Source organism: Oncorhynchus tshawytscha, linkage group LG12, assembly GCF_018296145.1.
Source record: "Oncorhynchus tshawytscha isolate Ot180627B linkage group LG12, Otsh_v2.0, whole genome shotgun sequence".
In the NCBI taxonomy this organism is placed as follows: domain Eukaryota; kingdom Metazoa; phylum Chordata; class Actinopteri; order Salmoniformes; family Salmonidae; genus Oncorhynchus; species Oncorhynchus tshawytscha.
In genome coordinates, this window is record NC_056440.1 from 35,384,508 (window position 1) to 35,412,245 (window position 27,738).

The window sequence follows — 27,738 nt, forward strand, 5'->3', positions numbered from 1 at the left end:
TCTTAACTTTGATAAATGATTCCTACATATAGGCCTATTGCTGCCACCAATTATATATATTTCACATTTCCATACAAATATGTTTTTTATTATAAATATGAATTCATATGTGACAATGAATGGATCAATCTAACCACTGGCTCTATATTTGATCTCTGAACAGTTGCTGGTGTATGGTGGGTTAACTGGGTCTCAGAAGAAGTGGGTAGGCCTATAATGCAGGCATAGACAAAATACAAGTAGGCCTATCTATCTGGGATACATACTGGTAAAAACAAAGGCATAGAGTGCATTGTAAAGTATTCAGACCCCTTAACTTTTTCACATTTTGTTATGTTACAGCCTTATTTTAAAATGGATTAAATACATGTTTTTCCTCATCAATCTACACAAAAATACCACATCATGACAAAGAGAAAACAGGTCTTTAGACATTTTTGCAAATGTATAAAAATTGAAAACAGAAATACCTTATTTACATAAGTATTCAGACCCTTTGCTATGAGACTCAAAATTGAGCTCAGGTGCATTCTGTTTTCATTCATCATCCTTGAGTTGTTTCTACAACTTGATTGGAGTCCACCTGTGGTAAATTCAAATGGCTGGACATGATTTGGAAAGGCACAAACCTGTCTATATAAGGTCCCATAGTTGACAGTGCATGTCGGAGCAAAAACCAAGCCATGAGGTTGAAGGAATTGTCTGTAGAGCTCCGAGACAGGGTTGTGTCTAGGCACAGATCTGGGGAAGGGTACCAAAAAATGTCTGCAGTATTGAAGGTCCCAAAGAACACAGTGGCTTCCATCAAATTTGGAACCACCAAGACTCTTCCTAGAGCTGGCCGCTCAACCAAACTGAGCAATCGGGGGAGAAGGGCCTTGGTCAGGGAGATGACCAAGAACCAAATGGTCACTCTGACAGAGCTCCAGAGTTCCTCTGTGGAGATGAGAGAACCTTCCAGAAGGACAACCATCTCCGCAACACTCCACCAATCAGGCCTTTATGGTAGACGGAAGCACCTCCTCAGTAAAAGGTACAGGACAGCCTGCTTGGAGTTTGCCAAAAGGCACCTAAAGACTCTCAGAAACAACATTCTCTGGACTGATGAAATCAACATTGAACTCTTTGGCCTAAATGTCAAGTGTCACGTCTGGAGGTAACCTGGCACCATCCCTACGGGGAAGCATGGTGGTGGCAGCATCATGCCGTAGGGATGTTTTTCAGCGGCAGGGACTGGGAGACTTGTCAGGATAGAGGGAAAGATGAACGGCGCAAAGTACAGAGAGCTCCTTGATGAAAACCTGCTCCAGAGCGCCAAGGACCTCAGACTGGGGCGAAGGTTCACCTTCCAACAGGACAAAGACCCTAAGCACACAGCCAAGACAACACAGGAGTGGCTTCAGGACAAGTCTCTGAATGTCCTTGAGTGAACCCGATCAAACATCTCTGGAGAGACCTGAAAATAGCTGTGCCACGACACTCACCATCCAACCTGACAGAGCTTGAGAGGATCAGCAGAGAAGAATGGGAGACACTCCCCAATTACAGGTGTGCCAAGCTTGTAGCTTCATACCCAAGACGACTCAAGGCTGTAATCGCTGCCAAAGGTGCTTCAACAAAGTACTGAGTAAAGGATCTGAATACTTATGTAAATGTGATATTTCAATATTTTTATTTTAATACATTTGCAAAAAAAAAAATGTTAAACGATTTTTGCTTTGTCATTATGGGCTGTTGTGTGTTGATTGATGAGGGTAAAAAACTATTTAATACATTTTAGAATAAAGCTGTAACATAACAAAATGTGGAAAAAGTCAAGGGGTATGAATACTTTCCGAATGCACTTGGGAAGCACTTCGTACCCTACCTAAAAAAAAGCATGTGATTGATGTTACTGACAAATTGACGCAAATGCTCTAAAAAGTGCCCTTAGGGTTTAAAAGGTGAACGTGCTTATAAAGTCAATTACTGGATTAGGGTCTGAATTTTGATTACATTATGAATTAAGATGTTAAAAGAGTATGTATAGCCTACGGTATCTGAGGGGTTACAAAAGTGTGTATTAACATACTGTTCTTCAGTGGTAGCCTACTTTTGAAGAACACAGCTAGACACAAGTACAACGAACAGGAAAGTGATATACCATGCAGGCATTCATGTCCATCATCTTTGAAGCACAGTTTTATTTCACATATAAATTCCATGGTGACAACTCTGGTCAATCTGCCCCTGGTTACATGAAGGGGTTTATTAGCCCAGTGAGGCTGCAGACATATTTAATAACATACAGTAATTTATTTATTTCCATCTTACTTGACTCTCTGCACACCATAGACTCAATATTGTCAATATTTTATAGTGGTGATGATGGTGGTGGTTCTTATACCAACTCTGTACTTCAAACAAATCATTTCCCTCCACCATTAAAACCACACCGTATTCAGAGAAAAACTGGGCTTGAAGAAGACCAGTTTTGGTGTTGTCTGCACACCCCCATCCCTCAAGGCAATACGTACATACATGATACTGGAGCCATGTGAAATCACAAATATAGGCAGAAGCCATTAACTCAGGCCACTGTGATATACATCATAATGCAGTTGATGTACATCATACATGCCTTGTAAAAAGATTGTGAAGGGAAATAATATGCACATACTGTCATACTTTAGCAACTTGTAGTTTATTACAATCTAAACCATATATAAGGGAGAAATGTCATATACTCATGCCAGACAGAAAACACCTAGGGGGAATTCTGAAGGAAGTTTATTAAAAGTTTCAGTATTATTGCGTTTTATTGGTGGCTCGAGGGTGGCAATGAGATGCAAGCCTCATATGAAAATAATAACATCTTAGTTAGCTGTGATTTATCTGGAAACTTAACATTCAAATCAGAGTTGATATGGAAGACAATTTCATGCCAGGGTTGTGGCCACAATAATCCCACTGGGCTGTGTTTTATGTAAATATGTTGTCATCCAAGGTTGACTGAACAATGCGGCGCTTACAGATTTAATTCTCAAGCCTATCGATCAATCACCTGAGCGAGTAAGCTCACACATGCTATTTGGTCATGTTTTGAGCTGTTTTATGTACATGTGCAGTGAATGGTGACCAACCAATATTGACAGGTACAGGAATAGATGCAGATGATGTCCACATCTATTACATGGGTATCAAATGCAGTAGGTCGAGTAGAAGAGATGATCAAATTGAAGACGAACCCGAAGAAATGTACTGTATCAGTGGCTCCTTTTCAAAGACCAAGTTCAACTTGGTTTGACACATTGAAAGATGAGCTGCTAGCACTGCCTACTGGACAACATGGGTAAATGGTTTTCAAAGCCAAGGCAGTTGTATCCATTGCCACAGTATAGAGCATGTTAATTAACAGTCACAATTTGAGCCATCCTTCCACTCTTAATAACCCAAAGAGATGAGACGACTTGGACTACAGAGAAGGGTGAAGGCAACTAACAAGTTTACAGAGAATGACATAAAAACATCCATGTAATGCCACTGAGAATGTTATATTTCTTCCTGAGGGAGAGCCTGAGGTGCAGTAGCTTGAGTGTTCTGTGTTCTGGGGTATGGTGAAACAGAAACATTGCAGGTAAGTGTGTTTTCAGGGCAAAATAAGGACATTATGTTCACATTTAATGAGAAGGGTCCAATTTAGTGTAACCTTTTCTCTATTGATGTTCACTGGCTACCTGTCCCTCAAAGAATTGACTTTAAAAATCTCCTCCTGGTCCACAAATCCCTAAATGGTATCGGACCTGCCGACCTGTCAGATCAACACTCCCCCTATAAACCTTCACGCACCCTACTGTCAAGCCACGCCAAATTGCTTCATGCACCCAGGACGCGGCTCAGAACAATGGGGGACCGTGCCTTTTCCTCCCATGCACCACGCCTTTGGAACTCCCTTCCTGACACTCTCATGGCTGTTCAGACTGTTAGGTCTTTTAAAGCAGGATTTACAGTAAGACTCATCTTTATCGGCTGGTCTCCCCTTCCTCCTAGACTTTGATCGCTGCTTTTATGACGAGGTTATATTTTTACTTTTAAAAAAAAATCAATATTATCTTTTATTTTATGCACTTTGAGATTGTTCTTGTAAAATGAAAAGCACTTTACTAATGTAATACATTATTATTATTATTATTATTATTATTATCTTGTTCACAAATTCAACTTTAATGTTTTGTCCTGTGAACAAAGATGTGGACCAGTAAACCTTCAAAACCAATTAATAAAAATATTGATTAAAAAAACTCATTGTCAATTACAATTGATGAGGTATCAGAAATTCCTATTGGTATTGTTTCATGAATTACCTGCTCCCCCATCATAAAACTAAGCTTGGGTAATAGATAAAACAAACTGTTTTTCTGGGGAAGAGGAAAATCCCAGTAATAAAATATTAATTGAGAGTCAAGTTCTACTGGAGACTGAAATACTTGGGGAAGAGGCTGGCACTATGGCAGCAGAAAGGCACAGATGCCACAGGGAGGCTCACCTAGCTAGGTTAGATATATTCTAGGCCAGTACAGTAGATGGCAGCAGCCATCAAATCCACCCAGAAGGTTGGCTGGCAGACTCCTTTGAAGTAGAAAAGTGGAGTAGGTTAGGGCCGCGAGGAGTAATGGCGCCTGGTAGAGTTTTTTGAGTGAAGTGACATGGTGGCAAATTCAAGATACAAGACCATTTGAACAGTTTTCTACGACAGCGGATGAAGGACTGGAAAGAGTGTGGAGATGTGGAATGGACAGCAAGGAAGATGGAAAGGAGCTGAGTGTAGAGGGAAGCGGTGTTGTGAGGAAGATTGGGTCAAGTAGGCTTTCAAAAAGAAAGAACGTACTCTGGTAGCTCAGAAATTGAACCTGTTGAGAGTGAGGATGAATTTTGGCTCTCGAGGCGGGTCCTGGGTGCATGAAGGCACTGCATCTCAGTGTAAGCGACGTCACTACAGTCCCTGGTTCAAATCCAGGCTGTATCTCATCAGACCATAATTGGGAGTCCCATAGGGCAGAGCACAATTGGCCCAGCGTCGTCTGGGTTTGGCCGTTGTAGGCCATCATTGTAAATAAGAATTTGGTCTTAACTGACTTGCCTGGTTTAATGTAAATGTATACAGTATATATATATAAATATATATAAATTACATGTGGTGTCAGGTGCACTGAAGACTGCTGAGGTCCAGCCTCGTCCCGATGAAGATGATTTTGGTCAAGTGGAAGTGAGATTTTTGGAGAGAATGGATCTTTGCTTTCTGGCTGATCCATATGTGGTGTCAGGATGGGTGGAGAAGAGTTTTAGGACTGTTGAATCGGTGAAAGTAACTTGAGGTGGACTTGTGAGGATGTTTTTGTATGTCTTTCATCCAAAGGGGTCAGGTGCTCCGCACCACATGCCTCGGGACAAGACCTGAGACTTGCTTTGCTCTCCGGAGCAGGGCGCCGTTGAAAGGAGTGATAAGTGGAGAGGCGTTAAGTGTTGAGGAGGATCAACTGAAATAGAAGATTCCTGGTGACTGTGACGCCCGCCGTGCCGTGCGTCGCAGACCTGGTGGAGAGCGTGGTGAAAAAGAGAAGACTGTCTGTCCTGCTGAGTTTTGATGCTGAGTCTTTACCGGACAAAGTCAAGTCTAGCTGTGTCAGTTATCTCGTGAAAGGTTTTGTCCCGAACCCATTACGGTGTTTTAGGTGCTAAGCTTATGGTAATGTTGCAGCAGTGTGTAGGAGTGAGATTCCTAGATGTGTGCAGGAGGGCATGAGTCAACAGAATGTGTAGTATCAGTGTAAAAAGCTGTCTGTTAAGTGTATAGGGGTACCCATGTTGCTGGAGATTAGAAGTTCTGGTGAGAGGAGGGCGGGTCAAGATTGCCATGGTCAGAGTAGCACAGAAGGTGTCTATGCTGAGGCAGTGATGAGAGTAGTAGATGAATATGGGTCCAGGGCGAGGATCCTAAGAGGTTCCATGTGTGATAGGAATAACATGTGCTTCAGTAAGATTGGCTTCTTAGCATTCATAGCCATGGTTATCTGTACCGCAGAAATGGAATGTAAATCACACAAAATAGATGTTGATGTGGCCGCTGCAGAGAAGTACTTGGGTGTACAAGATTTTACTGCTGAGGAGTTACAAGGTGTGTTGAACAATAGTGTCCCGTCCTCCCAGGCAGCCAGCCTGGTGTAGGATCAGATAGGGCCAAGTAGTGGAATAGTGGTGAGGTTTTAATGGGTGTAGGGTTAGTTGGTAGGGCAATTTTTCTTTCCTTCCCTTCCCTTTTTGTGTCACCAAAAAAAATGAATCATGTAATAATGTGTGTAATGAATCCACAACCCAGAACAGTAGGCGGAAAAACCGATAAGAGAAATGCATGAGTAGGGAGGCCGCCTCACACTCCAGTACAGTAGGTGGCGATGTATACACCGCCAAAATGTGTGATCCGCCAATACAAATGTAAAAGAGAAGTAGAATCAGAGGAAGCGATATGTTTCGGTAAAATGAGTTTTTTTTTTATAGCGTTTATAGAAATGGTTGTCAACTGTACTGCAGGGATGTCGCAGAAAATGTAGGTTGTGGTGGCAGTTTCAGAGAGGTATTTGGGTGTAGGAGACTTGACGTCAGAAGAGTTACAGGGTGTCCCGTCCTTTTAGGCTGTTGGCCTGAGGTAGGACTAGATATATTCACATAGTGGGTGGTGGGTTTTTAGTTCGTGTAAGGTTAGATGGTAGGGTATTTATTATTATTTTAAACAAAGTACATGGGAGTCATACTCCAGTCTAGTAGGTGGCGGTAATGCAACATTTATTGGATACCAATCGCCATTAAACCTCAGAAGAAAAAGAAGAATCAGAAGGCATTGCTAACGGCTAACGTGGATTTTGTCCCGATATACGGCTAATATTAGGCGTTGTTTTTGGAAATTTGTTTTAAACAAAGATGTTGAAGTAGGTGGTAAGGTATAAAATAACGTTGTAAGATAACCAATAACAGGGTATAATTTCTACACGTTTTTGTTTTTGGAACCAGTAATTTCGCGAGGCGAATTAATCGTAGCTAACGTTCCTTAGCTAGTAACCAGCACTTGATTTTGCACTTTGCACTGCTCACTCAGGCCTTTTTTTCTGCGTCGCCATGGCCGATGTTGATAAACTCAATATAGACAGTATCATCCAGCGTCTTTTAGAAGGTAAGTAGTCTACACCAATGTAACGTTATTGCTGCAGTAATATTATCTGTTCACTTTGTTAGAGAGATGACTGTAGGCTAGTTTTAGCTAGCTAACGTCGTTAGCTGTTGATGTCGCATGTAGACTGTATATTTTAGCTAACGTTAGTTACTAGTTAACGTTAGTGCATGATGTTGTTGCCATAGTAGTTAGCTAATTTTAACGTCAAACTAGTTAACCAGCTAGCCGTCTAAACTCAACGATTTACGATGGAGTTGATCGGCGACTATTATGGGCTGACGAGTTCCGATGTCAGATACAATTACGTATTTATTTTTACTATACCGAGGCAGCCGATAGTGGGCGCTAGATCTGCACTATTGTTTTGATGTGCTCAGCCGGTAATGCACTCGTGTCCCCCCTAGACCATCTCGTACAAAAACATTCTCCATTCAGGCTGCAAAGTCAAAAGCATACGTTTTATTAAGACTGTACACATATTTGTCCAGTTTATTTTCGACGCGCAGCAATTTAAAGCTAGTTAATTTAGCTAATAATTTAAGGAATGAAATGTGCTTTGTACGAGCCGGCCCACGGGGGACTGTATTATTAATTGTGTATTAATTACCGACTGGGCAGGCACATCAATTATTTTTGATTGCGCAGATCTAGCGCCCAATATCGGCTGCCTAGTCTACAAAAACGGATTTCAGCACCCAAATAGCCCGCATTTACACAGGACAATGTCCATCGTAAATCGTTTAGTCAGTGGCGTAGTGGTGCCTGGAGAAGTGGGTATACTCAAATTTTGCCAAAAATGACCCGCCCAGTGAAGGAAAGGTGTGGAGAAATTCGGACAGTGAACACTACCTACAGTTGAAGTCGGAAGTTTACATACACCTTAACCAAATACATTTAAACTCAGTTTCACAATTCCTGACATTTAATCCAAATAAACATGTTCTGTTTTAGGTCAGTTAGAATCACCACTTTATTTTAAGAATGTGAAATGTCAGAATAAGATAATTATTTATTTCAGCTTTTATTTCTTTCATCACATTCCCAGTGGGTCAGAAGTTTACATACACTCAATTAGTATTTGGTAGCATTGCCTTTAAATTGTTTAACTTGGGTCAAACGCTTCGGGTAGCCTTCCACAAGCTTCCCACAATAAGTTAGGTGAATTTTGTCCCGTTCCTCCTGACAGAGCTGGTGTAACTGAGTCAGGTTTGTAGGCCTCCTTGCTCTCACACACTTTTTCAGTTCTGCCTACAAGTTTTCTATGGGATTGAGGTCAAGGCTTTGTGATGGCCACTCATTACCTTGACTTTGTTGTCCTTAAGCCATTTTGCCACAACTTTGGGTCATTGTCCATTTGGAAGACCTATTTGCGACCAAGCTTTAACTTTCTGACTGATGTCTTGAGATGTTGCTTCAATATATCCACATCATTTTCCGTCCTCATGATGCCATCTATTTTGGGTTGTGCACCAGTCTCTCCTGTAGCAAAGCACCCCCACAATGTGATGCTGTCACCCCTGTGCTTCACGGTTGGGATGGAGTTCTTCAGCTTGCAAGCCTCCACCGTTTTCCTCCAAACATAACGATGGTCATTATTGCCAAACAGTTCTATTTTTGTTTCATCAGGTTTTGGAGCAGTGGCTTCTTCCTTGCTGAGCGGACTTTCAGGTTGTCGATATAGGACTTGTTTAACTGTGGATATAGATGCTCTTTTACCCGTTTCCCCCAGCATCTTCACAAGGTCCTTTGCTGTTGTTCTGGGATTGATTTGCACTTTTCGCACCAAAGTATGTTCATCTCTAGGAGACAGAACATGTCTCCTTCCTGAGTGGTATGGCCATGGTGTTTGTACAGATGAACGTGGTACCTTCAGGCATTTGGAAATTGCTCCCAAGGATGAACCAGACTTGTGGAGGTCTACAATGTTTTTTCTGAGGTGTTGGCTGATATCTTTTGATTTTCCCATGATGTCAAGCAAAGAAGCACTGAGTTTGAAGTTAGGCCTTGAAATACATCCACAGGTACACCTCCAATTGACTGAAATTATGTCAATTAGCCTATCAGAAGCTTCTATAGCCATGACATCATTTTCTGGAATTTTCCAAGCTGTTTAAGGCACAGTCTACTTGATGTATGTAAACTTCTGAATCACTGGAATTGTGATACAGTGAGTTATAAGTTAAATAATCTGTTTGTAAACAATTGTTGGCAAAATGACTTGTCATGCACAAAGTAGATGTCCTAACCAACTTGCCAAAACTATAGTTTGTTAACAAGAAATTTGTGGAGTGGTTGAAAAACAAGTTTTAATGACTCCAACCTAAATGTAGGTAAACCTCTGACTTCAACTGTACATGACCTAAAATTAGTCAGACCAACCCAAGCTGTACTGTGCAAGTATGCTAATAGTAGGCCAACTGTTGAAATTAATACATTAGTCTGTCAATAGTCAGGTTTTCGGTCTCTCTTTTTTAATGGAAAAACAACAAAATTGGATGTAAGTCAACAACAATGCTTAAACCACATCAGGAGATTACTTTTGAGGTCTGGGAAACATCTAAGATTGCTCTTTAATTCAACTGTGCAGGCACCTAGCACTGTTTGGTACGCAGTGTTTGCAAAACAAATGGCCACTGGATAGATGCAAATAATCATGATATAATTCTGCCAGACAGGCATAGGCTACATTATGGCTAGTTAACATTTAATTGAGAAGCGAAAGCATCCCTATATTTTTCCTGTTCCTTAATTGATTGAAACCTGGCCATTTGACTTCATTTTATGAGGCATGCCTTGCTTCAAATTAGCCTATAGCCAAAGTCCTACCAATAGAAATGTGGAGGCAATTCTTTTATAGACTTCCTCATGTGTGCTCTTCTGTTCTGTTGTTTTACAAATTAACTTCATTTCATTGTCTAGCAGCCAAAGGCATTATCGTAGTCATATTAGCAACACATGATAGTTGTTGCTTCTTTAGAGATCCCCTCTTTCAAAATCTCTCCATGAAACTGCTCGCATTTTACAATGTTTTGGAACATTTGCGCATAGGCCTACCTTTGTGCACATTGCTGAGATTTAATGTGAGAAATAAAAGTTTCTCTCCCGAGTGGCGCTGTGGTCTGAGGCACTGCAGTGTTGAGGCATCACTTCAGCTTGGGGTTCGATCCAGCTGTGAACGGGAGCCCCATAGGGCGGAACACAATTGGCCCAGCGCCATCCAGGTTAAGGAAGGGTTTGGCTGGGCGGCTTTCCTTGGCTCATCGTTCTCTAGCGACGCCTTGACTGTGTGCCTGCAAGCTGACTTCGGTCGTCAGTCGAACAGTGTTTCCCTGACACATTGTTGCGGCTGGCTTCCAGGTTAAGTTTTTTAATTTTAATTTTTTTTTTTATATACCCCTTTTTCTCCCCAATTTCATGGTATCCAATTGTTGTAGTAGCTACTATCTTGTCTCATCGCTACAACTCCCGTACGGGCTCAGGAGAGACGAAGGTTGAAAGTCATGCGTCCTCCGATACACAACCCAACCAGCCGTACTGCTTCTTAACCCAGCGCGCATCCAACCCGGAAGCCAGCCGCAGACCGTGCACCTGGCAACCTTGGTTAGCGCGCACTGCGCCCGGCCTGCCACAGGAGTCGCTGGTGCGCGATGAGACAAGGACATCCCTACCGACCAAGCCCTCCCTAACCCGGACGACGCTAGGCCAATTGTGCGTCGCCCCACGGACCTCCCGGTCGCGGCCGGTTGCGACAGAGCCTGGGCGCGAACCCAGGGACTCTGATGGCACAGCTGTCGCTGCAGTACAGCGCCCTTAACCACTGTGCCACCCGGGAGGCCTAGTAAGCAGTGTGTTAAGAAGCGGCTTGGCGGGTCATGTGTCAGAGGACGCATGTTTTGACCTTCGCCTTTCCCGAGCCTGTTGGGGAGTTGTAGGGATGAGACAAGACCGTAACTACCAATTTGATAAATTGTGGAGAAAATGTAAATGAATTAATAGAAAGATGATAGTTTATCAACATTTTAAGCTAAACATAAGCTAAACATGCTAAACGTTCAGCACCCTTATTAATTGATACAGCGTATACCTCCACTACACTGATACGCATCGTGGGGATTAAGAAGTGAGTATACTCAATGCCCACAATAAAAGTGGGTATAAGGTCTGTACCTGCATATACCCTCCACTACACCACTGAGTTTAGTCGGCTAGTTAACCAGCTAAACTAATTAGTTTGTCCCGGTCGTCACATTTCAAAATGTTCAGTCAAATTAGCTAGTTACCTAAAGTTACTTTAGCTACATGGTCCATGGCACTGTCCCAGCTATCTGCCCAGTCAGGGAAAGATGAAGTCAATAACATGAGTAATCTGATATGATTGTCATCACTCACTCCCCTATCCAGAAGACATTAACAAGATATGGTGGCAATGAGCATGACGGCAAACTAGGTAGATATATTTGCTTGAAGATTAATCTGAATTTTCTTTTTTATAGTCAGAGGAGCAAAACCTGGTAAGAATGTGCAGCTGCAGGAGAATGAGATCCGAGGATTGTGCCTCAAGTCCAGGGAGATCTTTCTCAGCCAACCTATCCTTCTGGAGCTTGAAGCCCCCCTCAAAGTCTGTGGTGAGTAACCATCGCTATTTTGTGACAATAACTGTTAAACGATGTCTTCTATCCCTTTAGACCCAATGAGGGCTGTGTGTGCTATAGCTACATCTTGAAGTTGTTTGTTTTCTGCAGGTGACATCCATGGGCAATATTACGACCTATTGAGGCTGTTTGAGTATGGGGGCTTCCCTCCTGAGAGCAACTACCTATTTCTGGGAGACTATGTGGACAGAGGGAAGCAGTCTCTGGAGACCATCTGTCTGCTTCTAGCCTACAAAATCAAATACCCGGAGAACTTCTTCCTGCTGAGGGGAAACCATGAGTGCGCCTCCATCAACAGAATATATGGATTCTATGATGAGTGTGAGTGATGTGTGGGGATGTTGTAATAATTATAGTCCGGCACTCTGACAAAGTACGGCATTTGTATCTACATAGATAGCATTTTGTTATAAATTCCTGTCATATGCATTGCCTAGCTTATGATCATCCTAACGTGCTATTATTATTATTCTAGGTAAAAGAAGGTACAACATCAAGCTCTGGAAAACATTTACAGATTGTTTTAACTGCCTCCCTATCGCTGCCATTGTTGATGAGAAGATCTTCTGTTGCCATGGAGGTATGTTGCTTTTTAGTTGTCCTAAAAAATTAAGAGAATTAAGTGCGCCAACAGCTAAACAATAAATAGGAGTACAAGGCTTTATTGTTGGCTTTTCTACAGAAATGCTTCTACATCTGCATTGCTTGCTGTTTGGGGTTTTAGGCTAGGTTTCTGTACAGCACTTTGTGACATCGGCTGATGTAAAAAGGGCTTTATAATAAACTTGATTGATTTGGTGATCGTCTAGGAATTCCTTGACTGTTGGTGACCACTGCTCTAAGACATTGCTATGATATTGAGGAATGTTATTTGCTTTTATTCCAATTGTTCCTCCTGTCCTTGAAATTTTTACACAAGTTCTGATTGGAATTGACCTCATTCCGGGTGTTCATCTGTATTAATCTTCTTCTGTGTCTCAGGGTTGTCACCCGACCTCCAGTCCATGGAGCAGATCCGGCGTGTCATGCGGCCCACCGACGTCCCTGACCAGGGCCTCCTGTGTGACCTGCTCTGGTCTGATCCAGACAAGGATGTCCTTGGCTGGGGAGAGAACGACAGGGGCGTCTCATTCACCTTTGGATCAGAAGTGGTGGCAAAGTTCCTGCACAAACATGACTTGGATCTGATCTGTCGCGCCCATCAGGTATGTTGTCTACAAACCGGTAACTGCAAAAATAAATAAAACGGCAACATGAAGTGTCTTAATTGGGCGTTGGGCCACCACGAGCCAGAACAGCTTTAATGCACCTTGGCATAGATTATGTGACTCTATTGGAGGGATGCGACACCATTCTTCCACAAGAAATTCCATAATTTGGTGTTTTGTGGATGGTGGTGGAAAGCGCTGTCTCAGGCACCGCTCCAGAATGTTCAATTGGTTGAGATCTGGTGGCTGAGACCATCATGGCATATGGTTTTCATGCTCATCAAACCATTCAGTGACCACTTGTATCCTGTGGATGGAGGCATTGTCATCCTATGGGGGCATAGCCATGGTAGCCAAAATAATAGCCTGCCCAGCATTTCTATACATGACCCTAAGCATGATGGGATGATTATTGCTTAAAGACATGCTTTGACGACTAGTAGGTATTTTTTAAGCCTCATGCTTTGTGCTGATGTGTCAGTGTGCAGTTTATAATCAATGAGCAGAATTACTGTTTTACCTGAATTAGCCACGAAATCCCTAGTTTGAAAGCAACACTTTACTGGACACTGCAGTGCTATTTGCCCTACATTTTCACCCACGTGGGCCAGCCAAGTAACAATTCGAGTTCCAGACAATAAGCTTCAGCCCCTCGCCATTTGAGTGACAGCTGGCAAGATGCACAAACTGCAGGCCGAGAGAGAAGTGATGTGGTTGCACATAATCTGCACGTGACGTATTTCGCAATTTTCAGGGACCACTTTTGGCACGTGAGCCCTACTTTCAGAACTACTGGCTAAAAAGTATACAAAAGTACCGGAGAATCTCTAACTCAGGAACCATACCTGCTTTAAATATACTTTGTATCCTTCATTTACTCAACTGTTAATATTATTTTGGAAGTAACCTGTAAATTCAGTCGTGTTCCGATCAGTGCTGATTAGGGCTGTCCCGACGAAAACATTTCTTAAAAATCTGACCAATCAATTGGTCTAAATTTTTAAATGGATTTTTCCAAATAGACACACCCTATGTTTTAATCAAATCAACTATATGTAGGCTACTGAGCTTATCTGATGATTTAAACAATGATTTAAAAAAAGACAAATAACTAAAGAGGGAGCCAGAGATGAATATAGCCTAACCAGAAGAAAAAACAACCTGTTCCTGACCCGCTGCTGCTGTCCTTCGCAGATTCTGCCCTTATGCTTCTGAAGTTGTCGGTAATAGGCAACACCTCCTTTTCCATTTGGAGTGCCAAATTATCGTACCAATTCTACTGATCTGCGTGCGTGGCGGTTATGATTTTTATATTCACATTTTTGTGGAACAGTTTCATTTAATTTATAATAGTCTTCATATCTCAAAATCAATGTCATGTGTTTAATCAAAATGATATCTAAATGAAAATGATACAAATCTAAAAGTAACTTCTATTGCCAATATGTAAAAATAGCCTACATAAAGCCCACAAATAGAATAATTTGCAGCTCGCAGGTAGAAAATATTTGGATAAAAATATTCTATAAATCACATTGGCTAAGCATAGCGTATTAACTTGGTCCAGCCTAAGCTCATGCTAGCAAATTTGCAACATTGTATAAAATATTCTGGGCCCTCAGTTTCCCGAGCCAGTGAGCTCCTGACAGATACATAGTTGTAGGCCATTTTCGCAAGGGATAAGAAGTAATCAGATAGGCCTATTTTATGACGTTTCCACCGGATCAGGGCATGACCCCCCCCCCCTTTATGGTTATTGAAAGGGAGAGAGCTGGAATGTTTTTCCCAGGAACTATTGTCATTCTCAATGGATGTAAAAACAGACTTTTTTTACTTGCTGTTTGAGGCAAAGAAAAAATTACTTTGAGAAGCTCCACAGATCCCCAAATGGTCTACATTTGCGCGCAGGCCATGTAGCCTAGGCATGCTTCTATGCGTAATTAGTTCAAAACACAGAATAAATTGAGAACTCGTAAATGGAATAAAATAAACTTGTTTCTCACAAGCGTAGCCTAGGTTGTGCGCTCTGCAAACAACGTGTCCACTCCGACAATGAGAACGGTAAGACTGTAGTAATAATATATTGAATGCATTTAACAGAAATTACCTTAGGCAGACATTTTTTATTTGACCTTTATTTAACTAGGCAAGTCAGTTAAGAATAAATTCTTACTTTCAATGACAGCCTAGGAACAGTGAGTTAACTACCTTGTTCAGGTCTGGGATTCGATCTTGCAACCTTTCGGTTACTAGTCCTCTAACCACTAGGCTACCTGCCACCCCTTGTGGATTAGAACAGTAAATGTACCATGCGGCCTCATGGATTAGTCCACCAAAAATGATTCAGGCCTGAATCAGACTGGTGTCTTGCCATAAAAACTATATTTATTTGCCACTCTTAACTAAAAAAAATCAACAGCAAACAATTGACCAAACAATCGACCAGTCGACTCAATGGGGTCAGCCCTAGTACTTTGTTTTTATTTTGTTGAATTTTACCCCTTTTTCTCCCCAATTTCGTGGTATCCAATTGTTGTAGTAGCTACTATCTTGTCTCATCGCTACAACTCCCGTACGGGCTCGGGAGAGACAAAGGTTGAAAGTCATGCCAGCCGTACTGCTTCTTAACACAGCACGCATCCAACCCGGAAGCCAGCCGCACCAATGTGTCGGAGGGTACACCGTGCACCTGGCACTGCGCCCGGCCCGCCACAGGAGTCGCTGGTGCGCGATGAGACAAGGACATCCCTACTGACCAAGCCCTCCCTAACCTGGACGACGCTAGGCCAATTGTGCGTCGCCCCATGGACCTCCCGGTCGCGGCCGGTTACGACAGAGCCTGGGCGCGAACCCAGGGACTCTGATGGCACAGCTGGCGCTGCAGTACAGCGCCCTTAACCACTGCGCCACCCGGGAGGCCCCATTTTTGTTTTTATTTCAACCGAACTGTAATCAATGCTCTCTTTTCCGGTAGGTTGTTGAGGACGGCTATGAGTTCTTTGCAAAGCGACAGCTTGTGACTTTATTCTCAGCACCGAACTACTGCGGGGAGTTTGACAATGCTGGTGCCATGATGAGTGTGGATGAGACTCTCATGTGCTCGTTTCAGGTGAGGGATATTTCAATCATGAATGTGCTCAATCTTATCACAGGCATGTAAATGTCTCAGTGATTGTATTACTACTGTAGTGTATGTAGTGTACATGTTAAAGGGAAATTTCTAAATGTTTCATCTTCATATTTATCTCCAGCACCACCTCAACATCGACATATGTGAAAATGGCACATTTCTATGTTTTGTAGTAAAAGATAAAGGAAGATGTTTCCAGTGACGACATTGATGTGCATCATGTGATTTTAACCAATTATGTGTAGTCATTGCTTACTAATTGGTTGATGTTAGTGGAAACATTTATCTTCCTATATTTTTTTACTATAAAACAGAAATGCACTGTTTTCACATGTTGATGTTGCAGTGGTGCTGGTGATGACAAATGTAGAAGTGTCCTTTTAAAGTTATGACCAATCTTGTCATTATGTCAAACTGTACAATGTGTAGACTATTGCAGTGGGCAAAACATAATCTTAATTGGATTACTTGTATTCATTCCACTTGTAGATTTTGAAGCCAGCCGAGAAGAAGAAGCCAAATGGCAGCCGTCCAGTCACACCCCCACGGAACATGGTCACCAAGCAAGGCAAGAAATAAGGTGGCATGAGCTCCCCGTTCTGCTTTCGTCTGTTGCATCTGAAGGGTTGGTTGCCCTTTGCTGCCAATACTGAAAAGATATCCACTCCAACCTGATGAAAGCGGAATGTTTTGTTGTTTTGTCCACAAGGGTAAATGAATATGTCACCATGAAAACCTCAGGGGTTTTGCACTCCATTGCAACTAGTCTTTGCCACATGACTGTTCAATCGGGAACAATGTAACAATATGGCTAATAATGCACAGAAATGCCTTGTTTGAAGCTGTGCGCAAATTTTCCAATTTCTTCATTTCATGTCATCAATTTCTGTCGTCACCTGTTTCTCACTGTCAATAATGAAATTAATGGTTCTTAAACAACTATGGAAATATGACATTTAGATGTTTATTTCGGTATAACTTGTTTTATCATAGGACATTGAATCCGCACTCTGCGCCTGCATCCTCACCATTTTTAAAGTATTGTGCTGAATTTAAATGAAGAAATAAAACATTCTTGTAATGTCTAAGTCTTTCTAATAAACTTTTAGCACATTTGAGGGGGAAATTTGCATTTAAATTGTATTTATTTGGGAATTGAGAAGCTCAACATTGATTTAATTACTCCCATATATTGTGTACTACTAGAAGTGATGTGAAAGATATGGTAAAGTTGCATAAAGATGATATGCAGTCCAGTACTATAAAAATACTATAATACACAGTCACAAATTATTACAAAACTAGCAAACGTTTTTTTTCTCTATGCAAAACCCACTTGACTTTAGTGTCAAGGGCAGCATTAGAAGTACGGTATGAAAAGGTCACTGGGTCACACTCGAGGCTGTTTGCCTCCAAGTTGACATTCGCCTTTACTGCCACAAGGGGTGTCGTAAAATCCATCATGTTTTTCTGCTACACATTTAAGTTTCATAAACCTGAAAAAAATTATTCGAAGGTGATGCTTTTTTCAAAAGTAAACATTTATTAAAAAACAAAAGTCGTGGATGATTTTCAGGGTTAGAAGAACTGAGGAAACTCAAATTGTGTAATGAGATGTGACGTCAGCCCAGTCACAAGACCACAGAGCAGATCACTCTGGCTCGCTCCCCCAGCATGTTTCAGAAATGTGGTAGGTTGTTCTACAGGCACGATGGCTGCAACGAACTCCGAACTTCTCTGGGAATCTGGACTTGTGATATCCTTCGAATTACGGAGCAGTTGTTACTGATTTGGCAATAACTACTGTATTAAACTAAATAAAGGATAAGTATCGTCTGGGCTGTCGCATCAGCTGGCGCGCTGGTTTGTTTTGTTTCTGCGTGGCGAATGTTAACGTTAGCTAGCTAACTAAGCAGTACAGTATCAAGATTGTGACATTGGAGCTAATATAGCTAGCTAACACCTAGGTTGTTTCTAGCTTGGTACTCAGTATAGTGGGAGCTGGTGTGTAGGTGATGTTCTCCGTACTTTCATACGGTAGACTGGTTGCCAGAGCAGTAATTGGCGGACTCTCTCAAACGGATAGCCGCGACTACAGCCTGGTAACAGCAAGCTGCGGGTTTGGGAAGGATTTTCGGAAGGGTATCTTGAAGAAAGGGATGTGCTACGGCGACGACGCTTGCTTCATTGCCCGACATAAATCTGCCGATGTTTTGGGTGAGTAAACAATGCCTGGCATTGACAACTATTTTATAACGTGATGATATAACCGGCCTGTTTGTTTAGCTGGCTAACTAACATGCCAGACAGTGCACCGTTGCTAGTTACAGTAGCTAGTTTGCCTTAACTACGTTTTGTAGTATCAAACAATAACAAACCAGGGACACTTAGCATGGACTGTATTTTGTTTGATCATGATGCACAATACGCTAACTAGGTTGTTATACTATTGGCTTAGTTTCAAGCCAAGAAAATACAATTACATTTGGGAAACCCTGTCCTAGAGGTCAGAGCTGCCTGTAGTAGTTTGATAATTGTAGTGGTAGGGGGGGCAGCCATAACCAAACGGTAACCAGTATGTACACATTAATAAATGGATTAGAAATATGAACATTGAGAACTTATTTCTTTCTTTCTTGTTTTTCACTATAACTAGGCTACAACCAATCAGTCCCAGACAGACTTAATTTTTCATTCACACTTTACCCCATGTCAGAACTTATATGGTGTACCTACCTGGTCCTGGACCTCAGAAGGTCACTATGTTACAAAACGTTCAGATATTAATGTAGTGTAGAACAGACATGATCCTCTGCCTTGTAAAATAAGGAACAGGCTCAACACTAAATAACATCACATCAATCAGTAGCATTCTAGCCCCGTTCATATAAGTATGACAAACACACTTGTACCTCCTGATCCCCACCAAGACTGATGGTTGGTGTCTCAGATTTGACATAATCATATTGATAGACAAACCAATAGTTCTGCTGCAAATAGTCATATGTCTGTAGCCCACATTTTTTAAAGGGCATTGCACATTTTTAGTATCAGGTAAGCTAAACTGTGAATGCTGCTTTATTGGTCATATGGCTAATTGACTAATTGCACTGTAATGCTAGAAAGTTCAATGCTTTTGCATTAAAGCTATGATTTCAGGTAACACTGGCTTTAGAGAAGAGTAGCCTTTGTAAGCTATCAAAACAACTTAGAAAATGTGATTCAGAAATCCAGAGGTAGCCTAACCAAAGCCAGAATATCCTCCTTGACTTGTTAGAAAATCCCACTGTCCACTTGAGCCTACATGTCCTCTGTGTGGCTTGGAAGGAAGCTGTGAGGCAGGCCATGTCTGACTGTTGTCACATCAGTGAGCCAAAGGTTGGCAGGGAGAGAGTGAGACGACCCTCCTTGTATGGTCACAGCAAGAGCTGATTCTTGTGTCTGGGAAGCAGCTGGAAATAATTGCATTCCTAGGAAGAACTTGGACTGCCAGACCAACTGCTCCCATAATAGGCAGAGGTACATTTCAATAACCATAGAAACCAAATGTTTCAGGGTTTTAAGCAGTGTGATGTGACTGCAAGCTAGTGTATGAGCTTGTTGATAATGTAATGTGACTTGACAACTGCAGACAACATATGCTTCAGATAGCTACCAGTAAAAATGGTTTATATGTACCAGACTCGCCAAATGATCAATGGAGATTATTCCAGGAAAAAGTTTAGTCAGGAGCATGTCAAAGAAGTGCTTATTCTTTGAAGCGTCCCTTGTTTCATTCTAAGCACTGTCTTGCTCTATACACTAGGTGATTTGTTTTAGTGAAAGTGCCTATTGTTTCTCCTGTCACAACTGCGTGAAGACGTCTAGTACTTGTTTCCGATTAATATGACCTCTTCCATTGTCGGAAAACTGTCTTCTTCTGGGAATGTCTTCGTTAGGAGTGTTAAGAATAATCAGAATACAATCTTGATTCTTTCCTATCCTGTTCTCCTCTATTGAACCAATACCTGACTGTGTGTGGTTTCATCAGGTGTGGCAGATGGAGTGGGTGGTTGGAGAGACTACGGTGTGGACCCATCACAGTTTTCAGGGACTCTTATGAAGACCTGTGAGCGGCTGGTAAAGGAGGGACGCTTCGTTCCAAGCAACCCTGTGGGCGTCCTCACAAGCAGCTACTATGAGCTCCTACAGAACAAAGTGCCTCTGCTGGGTGAGTAAAGGCAGCCCTGGGGGGGATCAGTGTTTTGTGAACCTGGAGGCTGGTGCAAAATGAAATCACTAGTGTCTGCCTCATACTGACTAGAATAGGCATTTACAATAGAGAATACGGTCTTAAAGCAGTCTTAGAATGGTCTGTTTTCAGTCTGCGTGGTTAGGCTAAGTGACATGTGAGGTGCTGCTATTTAGATAGGATATTTGCGTGATGAGTCAGAGACCTGCTGCATGCCTCTATCCTGGGAAGTGTAAAGACGCGGAGAAGCCTATCCCCGCCAGAATCTCATCTTGATCCATTGCTTTGCTAGAATGGAGCATGCGGAAATGTGCAGGACAAAACAAATGGAGAGTGGGGAGTCGAGCAGTCCGTGTCGTCAGTCTGTACTTTTCCATCCCAGTTCATGTAGAAGAGAAAAACAAGTCAGTATTGTATTTTTCCAGTGCTGAGGAGTACGGTCGTGAGGCCAGCAGTAATTGTATTACTATTGAAAAAACACACAGAAAGGGAGTGAGAGTAGGGTGAGTCAGAGAGCGTGAGGGGTTGTAGGGAGCTCCCATAGAACATTCTGGTGGTCCAGATGACTCATCAGCAGGGTGTGGCTGTACGCGGAGCCATGTTTTCGCCGGTTCGGTTAACTTTTATGTTTCCTTAAATGTTATCCTTCCCAAATGTTTCTCTTCCTGAAATGTATTGACATGCCTTCCTCTTCTAACCACAGGTTTAGCTACAGTATGATCATGGTATAGAGCAACCCAACAAAATCACTACTCATAAATCATCCCAACCAATTTATAAATTGTTCAATGGCTCTATTCGACTTCATTTGTTACAAATATAATCAGGATGTAGGGTGTGCCACCCATATATTTATCATCTTGTGTTATCTCCTTCCAGGCAGCAGCACGGCCTGTATCGTGGTGCTGGACCGGCAGAGCCATCGGCTGCACACTGCTAACTTGGGAGACTCGGGCTTCCTGGTGGTGAGGGAAGGAGAAGTGGTGCACCGCTCTGATGAACAGCAGCACTACTTCAACACCCCCTTCCAGCTCTCTATCGCCCCACCCGAGGCAGAGGGGGCCGTCCTCAGTGACAGGTCAGTTTTGTGGCCCTGCCGAAGCCATATTTTCTATTGTAAAGAAGCTGTGTAGCTATGTTTTTGGTTTTGAAGCACAGAGTCTCTGCATTGGTTCTGCCCTTGTGCTACTCTCTGGTCTGTCCAGTCCAGTGTTGATGCAGCATTAGTGAGTGTCAGTACTGCCACATGGTTGGGGCCCATGTGCTGCTTTCTCTCCTTGTGTAGGCATGCCAGCAGCAGTAGTGCTGCAGACTCAAGTGGGGCCGGTGTTGGCTCCCTGCCACCGTTTTAAGCCAGGCCAATGTCTCAACACACACACACACACACACACACACGTCCTCATGGCCCTCCTCACAGCAGCCTCACTGCCCTTCTCACAGCAGCCAATCCCTGGTCTGCTTACCCACAGGTCTTCTCAACTCAGTAATCTAGAACAGGGAGATTATTTAGAGCTGCTCATGTGGGTTTCTCTAAACTGGTGTGAGGTGGAACTGAACTGTCACTGTCGTAAATGTAGCTGATACACAGCATAGTACCCATAGAATAGGCCTATTCACAACCGTAGCCTCATCATACATACCTATTATAAAATGGCTTGGTTTTGCTCAGTGCATAGGATATCTCCATGACTTATCTCTATACAGAATAAACAGATATGGGCCCGGTTTCCAAAAAGCATCTGAAGGCTAAGTTCATCGTTAGAACCTTCGTAGGAGCATCGTTAAATCTCCGAATTGTTTCCCAAAACCATCCTTACCAAAGTTGCACTTGAAAACACTTGTTATTTACCGACTGCCTCAGACCACTCGTGGAACAGCTAAGTGAGTCGTTAGATGCGTTTTTCCCCTACCGTGTCACTTTATACACAGAAGATCTCTGCTAAACATAGAATCAAGATGTTTATCCGTCTCTCTGCGACTGCTGATAACGTCACAACGAAGTCGACTACAAATACAACGTTCCCATTGTCTTTGCAATTATTACAAACAAGCAAAGGATAAAAAGAGAATTCAGTCATCTCTGTTTTCAATTTGAAGTAAAAGATAAATAGCCTACTTGCAGTATAGCCTATATATTTCAATGATATGGAAATACATTTCATGTTCATTCAATTGAGTCTTATTTCTCTGTTTGGCTTACTGTCAAATGTTTTCCCTCAATATGTTTAATGATGTGCCAAATCTTGATTTAATGCATATTATAGGGTGAGCATTAGAATAAGCCGCCTCAATATTTGTCGCCTTAGGTGATATCTTTCCTAAGAGCTGGTCCATTGTCAGTATTGTGGAATAATTCTAATGTTAAGGTCAGATTTGAATGGAGAATTCTGATCCGAGAGCAGCGTTACCTTTTGATTCTATCAGTATCGTCACATGCCTCAACGACGCACTTAGTGAGCGTTCTCTCTGCGTGGTGTTTTGGGAAACTCATGTTACATCTTCAGCCGTTGTCGGAAAGATGCATCGTTAATACACTCGTAAGCCTAAGTTCCATCGCTATTGGGAAACCGGGCCCTAGTCAGTCCAAATTTCGGACCTATTTGACGTGGCCCTGTTGTATATAGGCTGGAAATTGTAGCCTTTCCATGAGCTAGAGGCGGCAGTATTTTTACCATTGATAGTATCATATTCAGGGTTATAAGCGTTGTGATTCTGTTGTAGTTGGTGGGAAGACTCTATGTTCATTTAATTTAGAGCTAAATCCGTGATTCCTTAATAGTGATTATTTTGAAACGTAGCGCTAAAGCCTCAATGTAATGTAGGACTGTAGATCGAATGGTGGCTGGGTTACAGATGGTTTCTAGAACAGCCATGAGTGTCGGGGAGTCTGGGGCAGAATTAATGTCGCCTTCCAAGAACTAAACTTGATACTGCACATGGCTCTGATCTACTGTATGTATCAGTCGCACATCAACATTACAGCAGTTCCTTACAACTTCCCATGACGGACAAGGTGTGCTATTCCTTAGATTATTTTCCACCATACCTGTGCAATTTGTTAGCAGCAGCATTTCACAGCTGAAAAAGTAGTCAGTTGAAATGTATAACTGCATTGCATGATTTCTATTTTAAAAAATGTACTTCATTCCAGTGTTTGACACAGTGATCTGTAGCCATGTCTAACCTGAGGTGTGTGCCTGTGTCTCATAGTCAAGACAGGAGACCGAGCAGCAGTGTCAGTGATCTAGGCTAATGAAGGGCTAGAGGCACAGATTAAACTGGGCTCAGACGGGGCAGATTTCCTTCCTGGGGGGGTATGAGAAGGGGAGCAATTAGATAATGTTTGCAATTTGGTTAAGCACTTTAATGCTCCCTCTCTAATGGGCACTATATGATCAGGATATTTTAACTCGTGTTCCACAAGACTGTTATTTCCCCGCTACGTTGTGTTAAGCTCTCTGTGCCCCCTCAGTCCCGATGCTGCAGACAGCTCCTCCTTCGATGTCGAGTTGGGGGACATAATTCTCACAGCCACAGACGGCCTCTTCGACAACATGCCCGACTACATGATCCTACAGGAGCTGAAAAAACTCAAGGTACACCCTCGCATAAACCCTTGCCGTACTCGTGTGCAACAAACAGGTTTACTGTTTCATTCTGCAGAGTATTGAAGTGGAGGAACAAGACATTGAAAAAAAACTAAGACACTCCTCCATTTTGTTTTTGTTTTTGCAGAACACCAACTATGAGAGTATCCAGCAGACAGCCAGGAGCATTGCAGAGCAGGCCCATGTTCTGGCATACGACCCCAACTATATGTCGCCTTTTGCCCAGTTTGCCTGTGACAATGGACTGAATGTAAGAGGTAATGATCATCACTTTTATCACTTCATGCAAGTGGAAATTGGAGACAAAGCCAAGGTAGTCCTCATGTCATAGTCCGTTTGCTCCATTCATACCCTGCTTCCCTTGTGAATGGTATCCAGGCTGAGAGGGCTGCTCTATAAATCAGGAAGAATGACACCCAGTGAGGAATAAGAAATGTTTTATTAGTGTTCCTTCCATTGCTCTCAGGCTGCTTCCTTTCGGAATGATGAAAATGAGAGATTGTTCTCATCCTTCTGACTGCATCTCTTTCTCTTCCCCACAGGAGGAAAGCCAGATGACATCACCGTGTTGCTGTCAATAGTGGCAGAGTACACAGACTAGAGACTGTATTGAGGCTAGGAGGGGAATTAGGAGAGTTTCCTCTTGCCATCTGTCTCTTGAAGATGTCAGACTGCTTTGATTCCTGCTGGTGGGGATTAGGGACTAGTGTTGGTGGCTGACTGAGCCCACCTTTGGACCCCTGAGATAATCAGTCCTATTTCTCAGATGGAACACTGACAATACATGCAGTTCTGACATGTCTCTGTTTAGAATACTTGCTGCAAAGGATCTATCTGGGAAATGTCCCAGTTGTCATTGACATAATCCCCGTTCAGTGGGATGAAGGACATCAGCATGTTGGAGATGAGGCTCTGGCTCTCACATTATTTTTGGACTTGGAGCAAAACTCAGGATGGAGAGAGAGAGAGAGAGAAAGGTGGTCAGTATTAGCCAGTCAAAAGCGTCAGAATTGAAACTCTGTGAATCATGCCAATGAGGGTTAATCACAGGAACCGAGCTGATTCCAGACGGGAAGTAGCATCATACCATCAAGTCGAAACGATAGGGCCATGAAAACGCCACTTTTACAGTGACTCACATTACACACAAAAACAAACAATTAAAAGACGTTGAAGGGCAAAACAAATATGCGGGTATAAGAGCATGCATCATTGTGATATTAAAGGATGTTAGAATGTTTTGGTAGATCTGTGGGAAAGGGATTACGTGGTATTTTAAGTTGTTTGACTGATCTAAGGGGTTGTATGAAGACTAGGTGCAGTTGACACATACTTTGCCATATCAGTACAATTTGGGTCAAACACAGACCAAGTGAATCATTTCTAAGGATGTGAAATGTTAAAATAACTATTTTTTTGAAATGGCTTGATGTTTCTGTCAAACCTGTTCTCTGACCCCTGCTGCGACGCAAAGAGTGAGTGTGACTGCAAGTGATGTTGAAGGTTGTTATGTGTGAGAGAGTAACCTGGAGGCTGTCGCGTGTCAGATGTTCATATTGTATACATACGGAATGGATGGGTTTTATGTAGGCTACACCGCTTTTTAAAAATATCTACTGGGATGCAATGGTAACAACCATTTACGCACAAGGTTAAAGAAAGCATATCTAAAAGTTCACAGTGGACGTTGGTCACGTGACCAAGCAGATATCATTTTATTTCTGCTTTGGTTTGATGGGGTGGGAATCTGGACTGTTTCAGTTTAGCTTCAGGGAAAATTGTTCACAATCAGAATTTCTCCGTTGTCCTCGCTGTAAAGCTCCAATGGCACATTTGATGAAGTCTTATGAATCAGGTCACTAGTGTTTTTATTTAATTTAACCGATTTTCTTTTTTGCTGCAGTCAAAAATGTGCACTTTGCATTTACAACATAACTCATGTGCAGAAACATTTTAAGTGACATTTCCTTTGTAAAGGAAAATTCCACCACAAAACTATCTTTTGGTTATTTGTTTCATTAGTCAATTGTTTCAATAGTCCCGAAATGTATTGCTTGTCAGCAATCAAGTTTTAAGATAATTAACTGGGAGAAAAAAAAACACCACATGATGCAAAACACAGATTCATACGATGCAAAATGCATCATACAAGGATGATTTTTGTATTTTCAAAACTATATTGCTGACAAGAAAAACATTTTGGAACTATGAAACAAATACCAAAATATTGTTTTGGGGTGAGGTTTCCTTTAACATGTACTATGTACATGTTGATTTATGGAGCTGATGTGCCTTGTATCGGATGTTATTGATAGTGGCAAAATTGTGTATCATATTGTTCCCTAAACCCCACACTGTGTCAGCTATGGAGACCGAGTAGAAATGGACAAGTAGCCATATGATTCACACTTACTTTTCCCATCGTGCCCTGCTGTCTTAATGCTTAATCTATGCCATCTGATGGGAGACCTCTCGTTCCCTTTCAATGTGTTCAATGCCTCTCACCATGGGACACATTCAAATTTGAATGGTCAAGCTATTTATTTTTAAAGGGGGGGGGCATGACAAATTCTTAGAATCCTTAAAGGCCCAATACAGCTGTTTTATATCAATATCAAATTACTTCGACACAATTAAGTACATCATTACTGTAATAGATTTCCATAAAAATTTGAAAAAAATAGCATTTTAGAAGTTTGGAAGGTATCCCCTTTCTTTGTTATTAGTCTATTAACCAATTTACCGCATGGTGATTTTACCATGGAAAGCCCAAACTCCTGCACATGCAACATTGCTGATTATAAGGTCCTGTGCAGATAGGAAATAACAAATCTCACCTTTGCAGAGTTTCATCAGCTATGATATGATATAATACACAGGAAAACACCATTTTGACTGTACTGGGCCTTTTAACAAGGTTCTGTGTATCAACTGTAATACCCCTTGGTTTTCTTTCTGTTGATGTCATGGTGTTCCCTCACTACAGGCTACTGTCCTGCTTCAAGGGCTCTCCCCTAACTAGGAAAATAATATCTATGCCGGTACTGACCGATGTAGGGCTATCAGGTGTTTTATGACATTAAAAAAACCTAGAGGACTTAATGCCCTGCATACATTTCTTACTGCGCTGGGACTTGAAACACACCTGCACTGGATGGCCCAAATGTTTTCGCAAACATCATGGCACTGTAGAGATTGCCAAGAACCCCACCAGCCTTAAAATACAAGCAATTCTCCCTGTCAGGCGGCACCATATCAAAGCTTCTCCATGATGTCCATATCCTGCTCCACACTGACTTAGTGACCTGCCAGTACCCCTGTTCTGTTGGCCAGTTCTAGACTTCAGTTAATCGTTACGTTCAAAAAGCAACGTTTGTTACAGTGAGTGCTCTATTTTGTATATACAGTTCAACAATGCCATGTTTTCAAAGCTGTAACATATTTCAATAAAGTACAGTATTTATTAACCCTCGTTCTTTTCCTTTTAACCAGACCTTTGTCACATGTTTTTCTGTGTCAATATTGTTTGTTCAGTGGTCTCTGCAAGGTATTTGTCTTACTTACACAGTAGACTGAACAGTTCCTGAGGTAATGAAAACATGTAGGTCAAAAGCATCTAGAATCAGAAGACAGCTACCATCCCCCCCCCCAGTGAGGTAGGCCATGCTGCTACACGTGATAGATCATCTTTATGCAGTCTTTCCC

The 27,738-nt window shown here is 42.1% G+C and overlaps 2 protein-coding genes across 2 annotated transcripts; both read left to right on the forward strand.

Moving 5' to 3' along the window:
- The first annotated feature begins 6,542 nt into the window (after positions 1-6,542).
- On the forward strand, positions 6,543-17,320 carry LOC112263044 (serine/threonine-protein phosphatase PP1-gamma catalytic subunit A). The gene is made up of 7 exons (XM_024439014.2): positions 6,543-7,204; positions 11,698-11,829; positions 11,947-12,177; positions 12,332-12,436; positions 12,838-13,061; positions 16,039-16,173; positions 16,684-17,320. Exons 1-7 carry the CDS (start codon positions 7,150-7,152, stop codon positions 16,771-16,773), a joined length of 972 nt encoding a protein of 323 aa, XP_024294782.1. The 5' UTR covers positions 6,543-7,149; the 3' UTR covers positions 16,774-17,320.
- A 473-nt stretch (positions 17,321-17,793) lies between these two features.
- Positions 17,794-27,500, forward strand: LOC112263045 (protein phosphatase targeting COQ7). The gene is made up of 6 exons (XM_024439015.2): positions 17,794-18,411; positions 20,225-20,404; positions 21,305-21,503; positions 23,898-24,021; positions 24,161-24,290; positions 24,576-27,500. Exons 1-6 carry the CDS (start codon positions 18,210-18,212, stop codon positions 24,632-24,634), a joined length of 894 nt encoding a protein of 297 aa, XP_024294783.1. The 5' UTR covers positions 17,794-18,209; the 3' UTR covers positions 24,635-27,500.
- The last annotated feature ends 238 nt before the right edge of the window (positions 27,501-27,738 follow it).

What these genes read in the sequence shown, in the direction of transcription:
- LOC112263044 (XM_024439014.2), top strand. Translation starts at nt 7,150, where the DNA reads ATGGCCGATGTTGATAAACTCAATATAGACAGTATCATCCAGCGTCTT. An exon ending in ATATGGATTCTATGATGAGT is followed by an intron (nt 12,178 to 12,331) that starts GTGAGTGATGTG and finishes TTATTATTCTAG; the next exon opens with GTAAAAGAAGGTACAACATC. An exon ending in TGATCTGTCGCGCCCATCAG is followed by an intron (nt 13,062 to 16,038) that starts GTATGTTGTCTA and finishes CTTTTCCGGTAG; the next exon opens with GTTGTTGAGGACGGCTATGA.
- LOC112263045 (XM_024439015.2), top strand. Translation starts at nt 18,210, where the DNA reads ATGTTCTCCGTACTTTCATACGGTAGACTGGTTGCCAGAGCAGTAATT. An exon ending in TAAATCTGCCGATGTTTTGG is followed by an intron (nt 18,412 to 20,224) that starts GTGAGTAAACAA and finishes TGGTTTCATCAG; the next exon opens with GTGTGGCAGATGGAGTGGGT. An exon ending in GAACAAAGTGCCTCTGCTGG is followed by an intron (nt 20,405 to 21,304) that starts GTGAGTAAAGGC and finishes ATCTCCTTCCAG; the next exon opens with GCAGCAGCACGGCCTGTATC.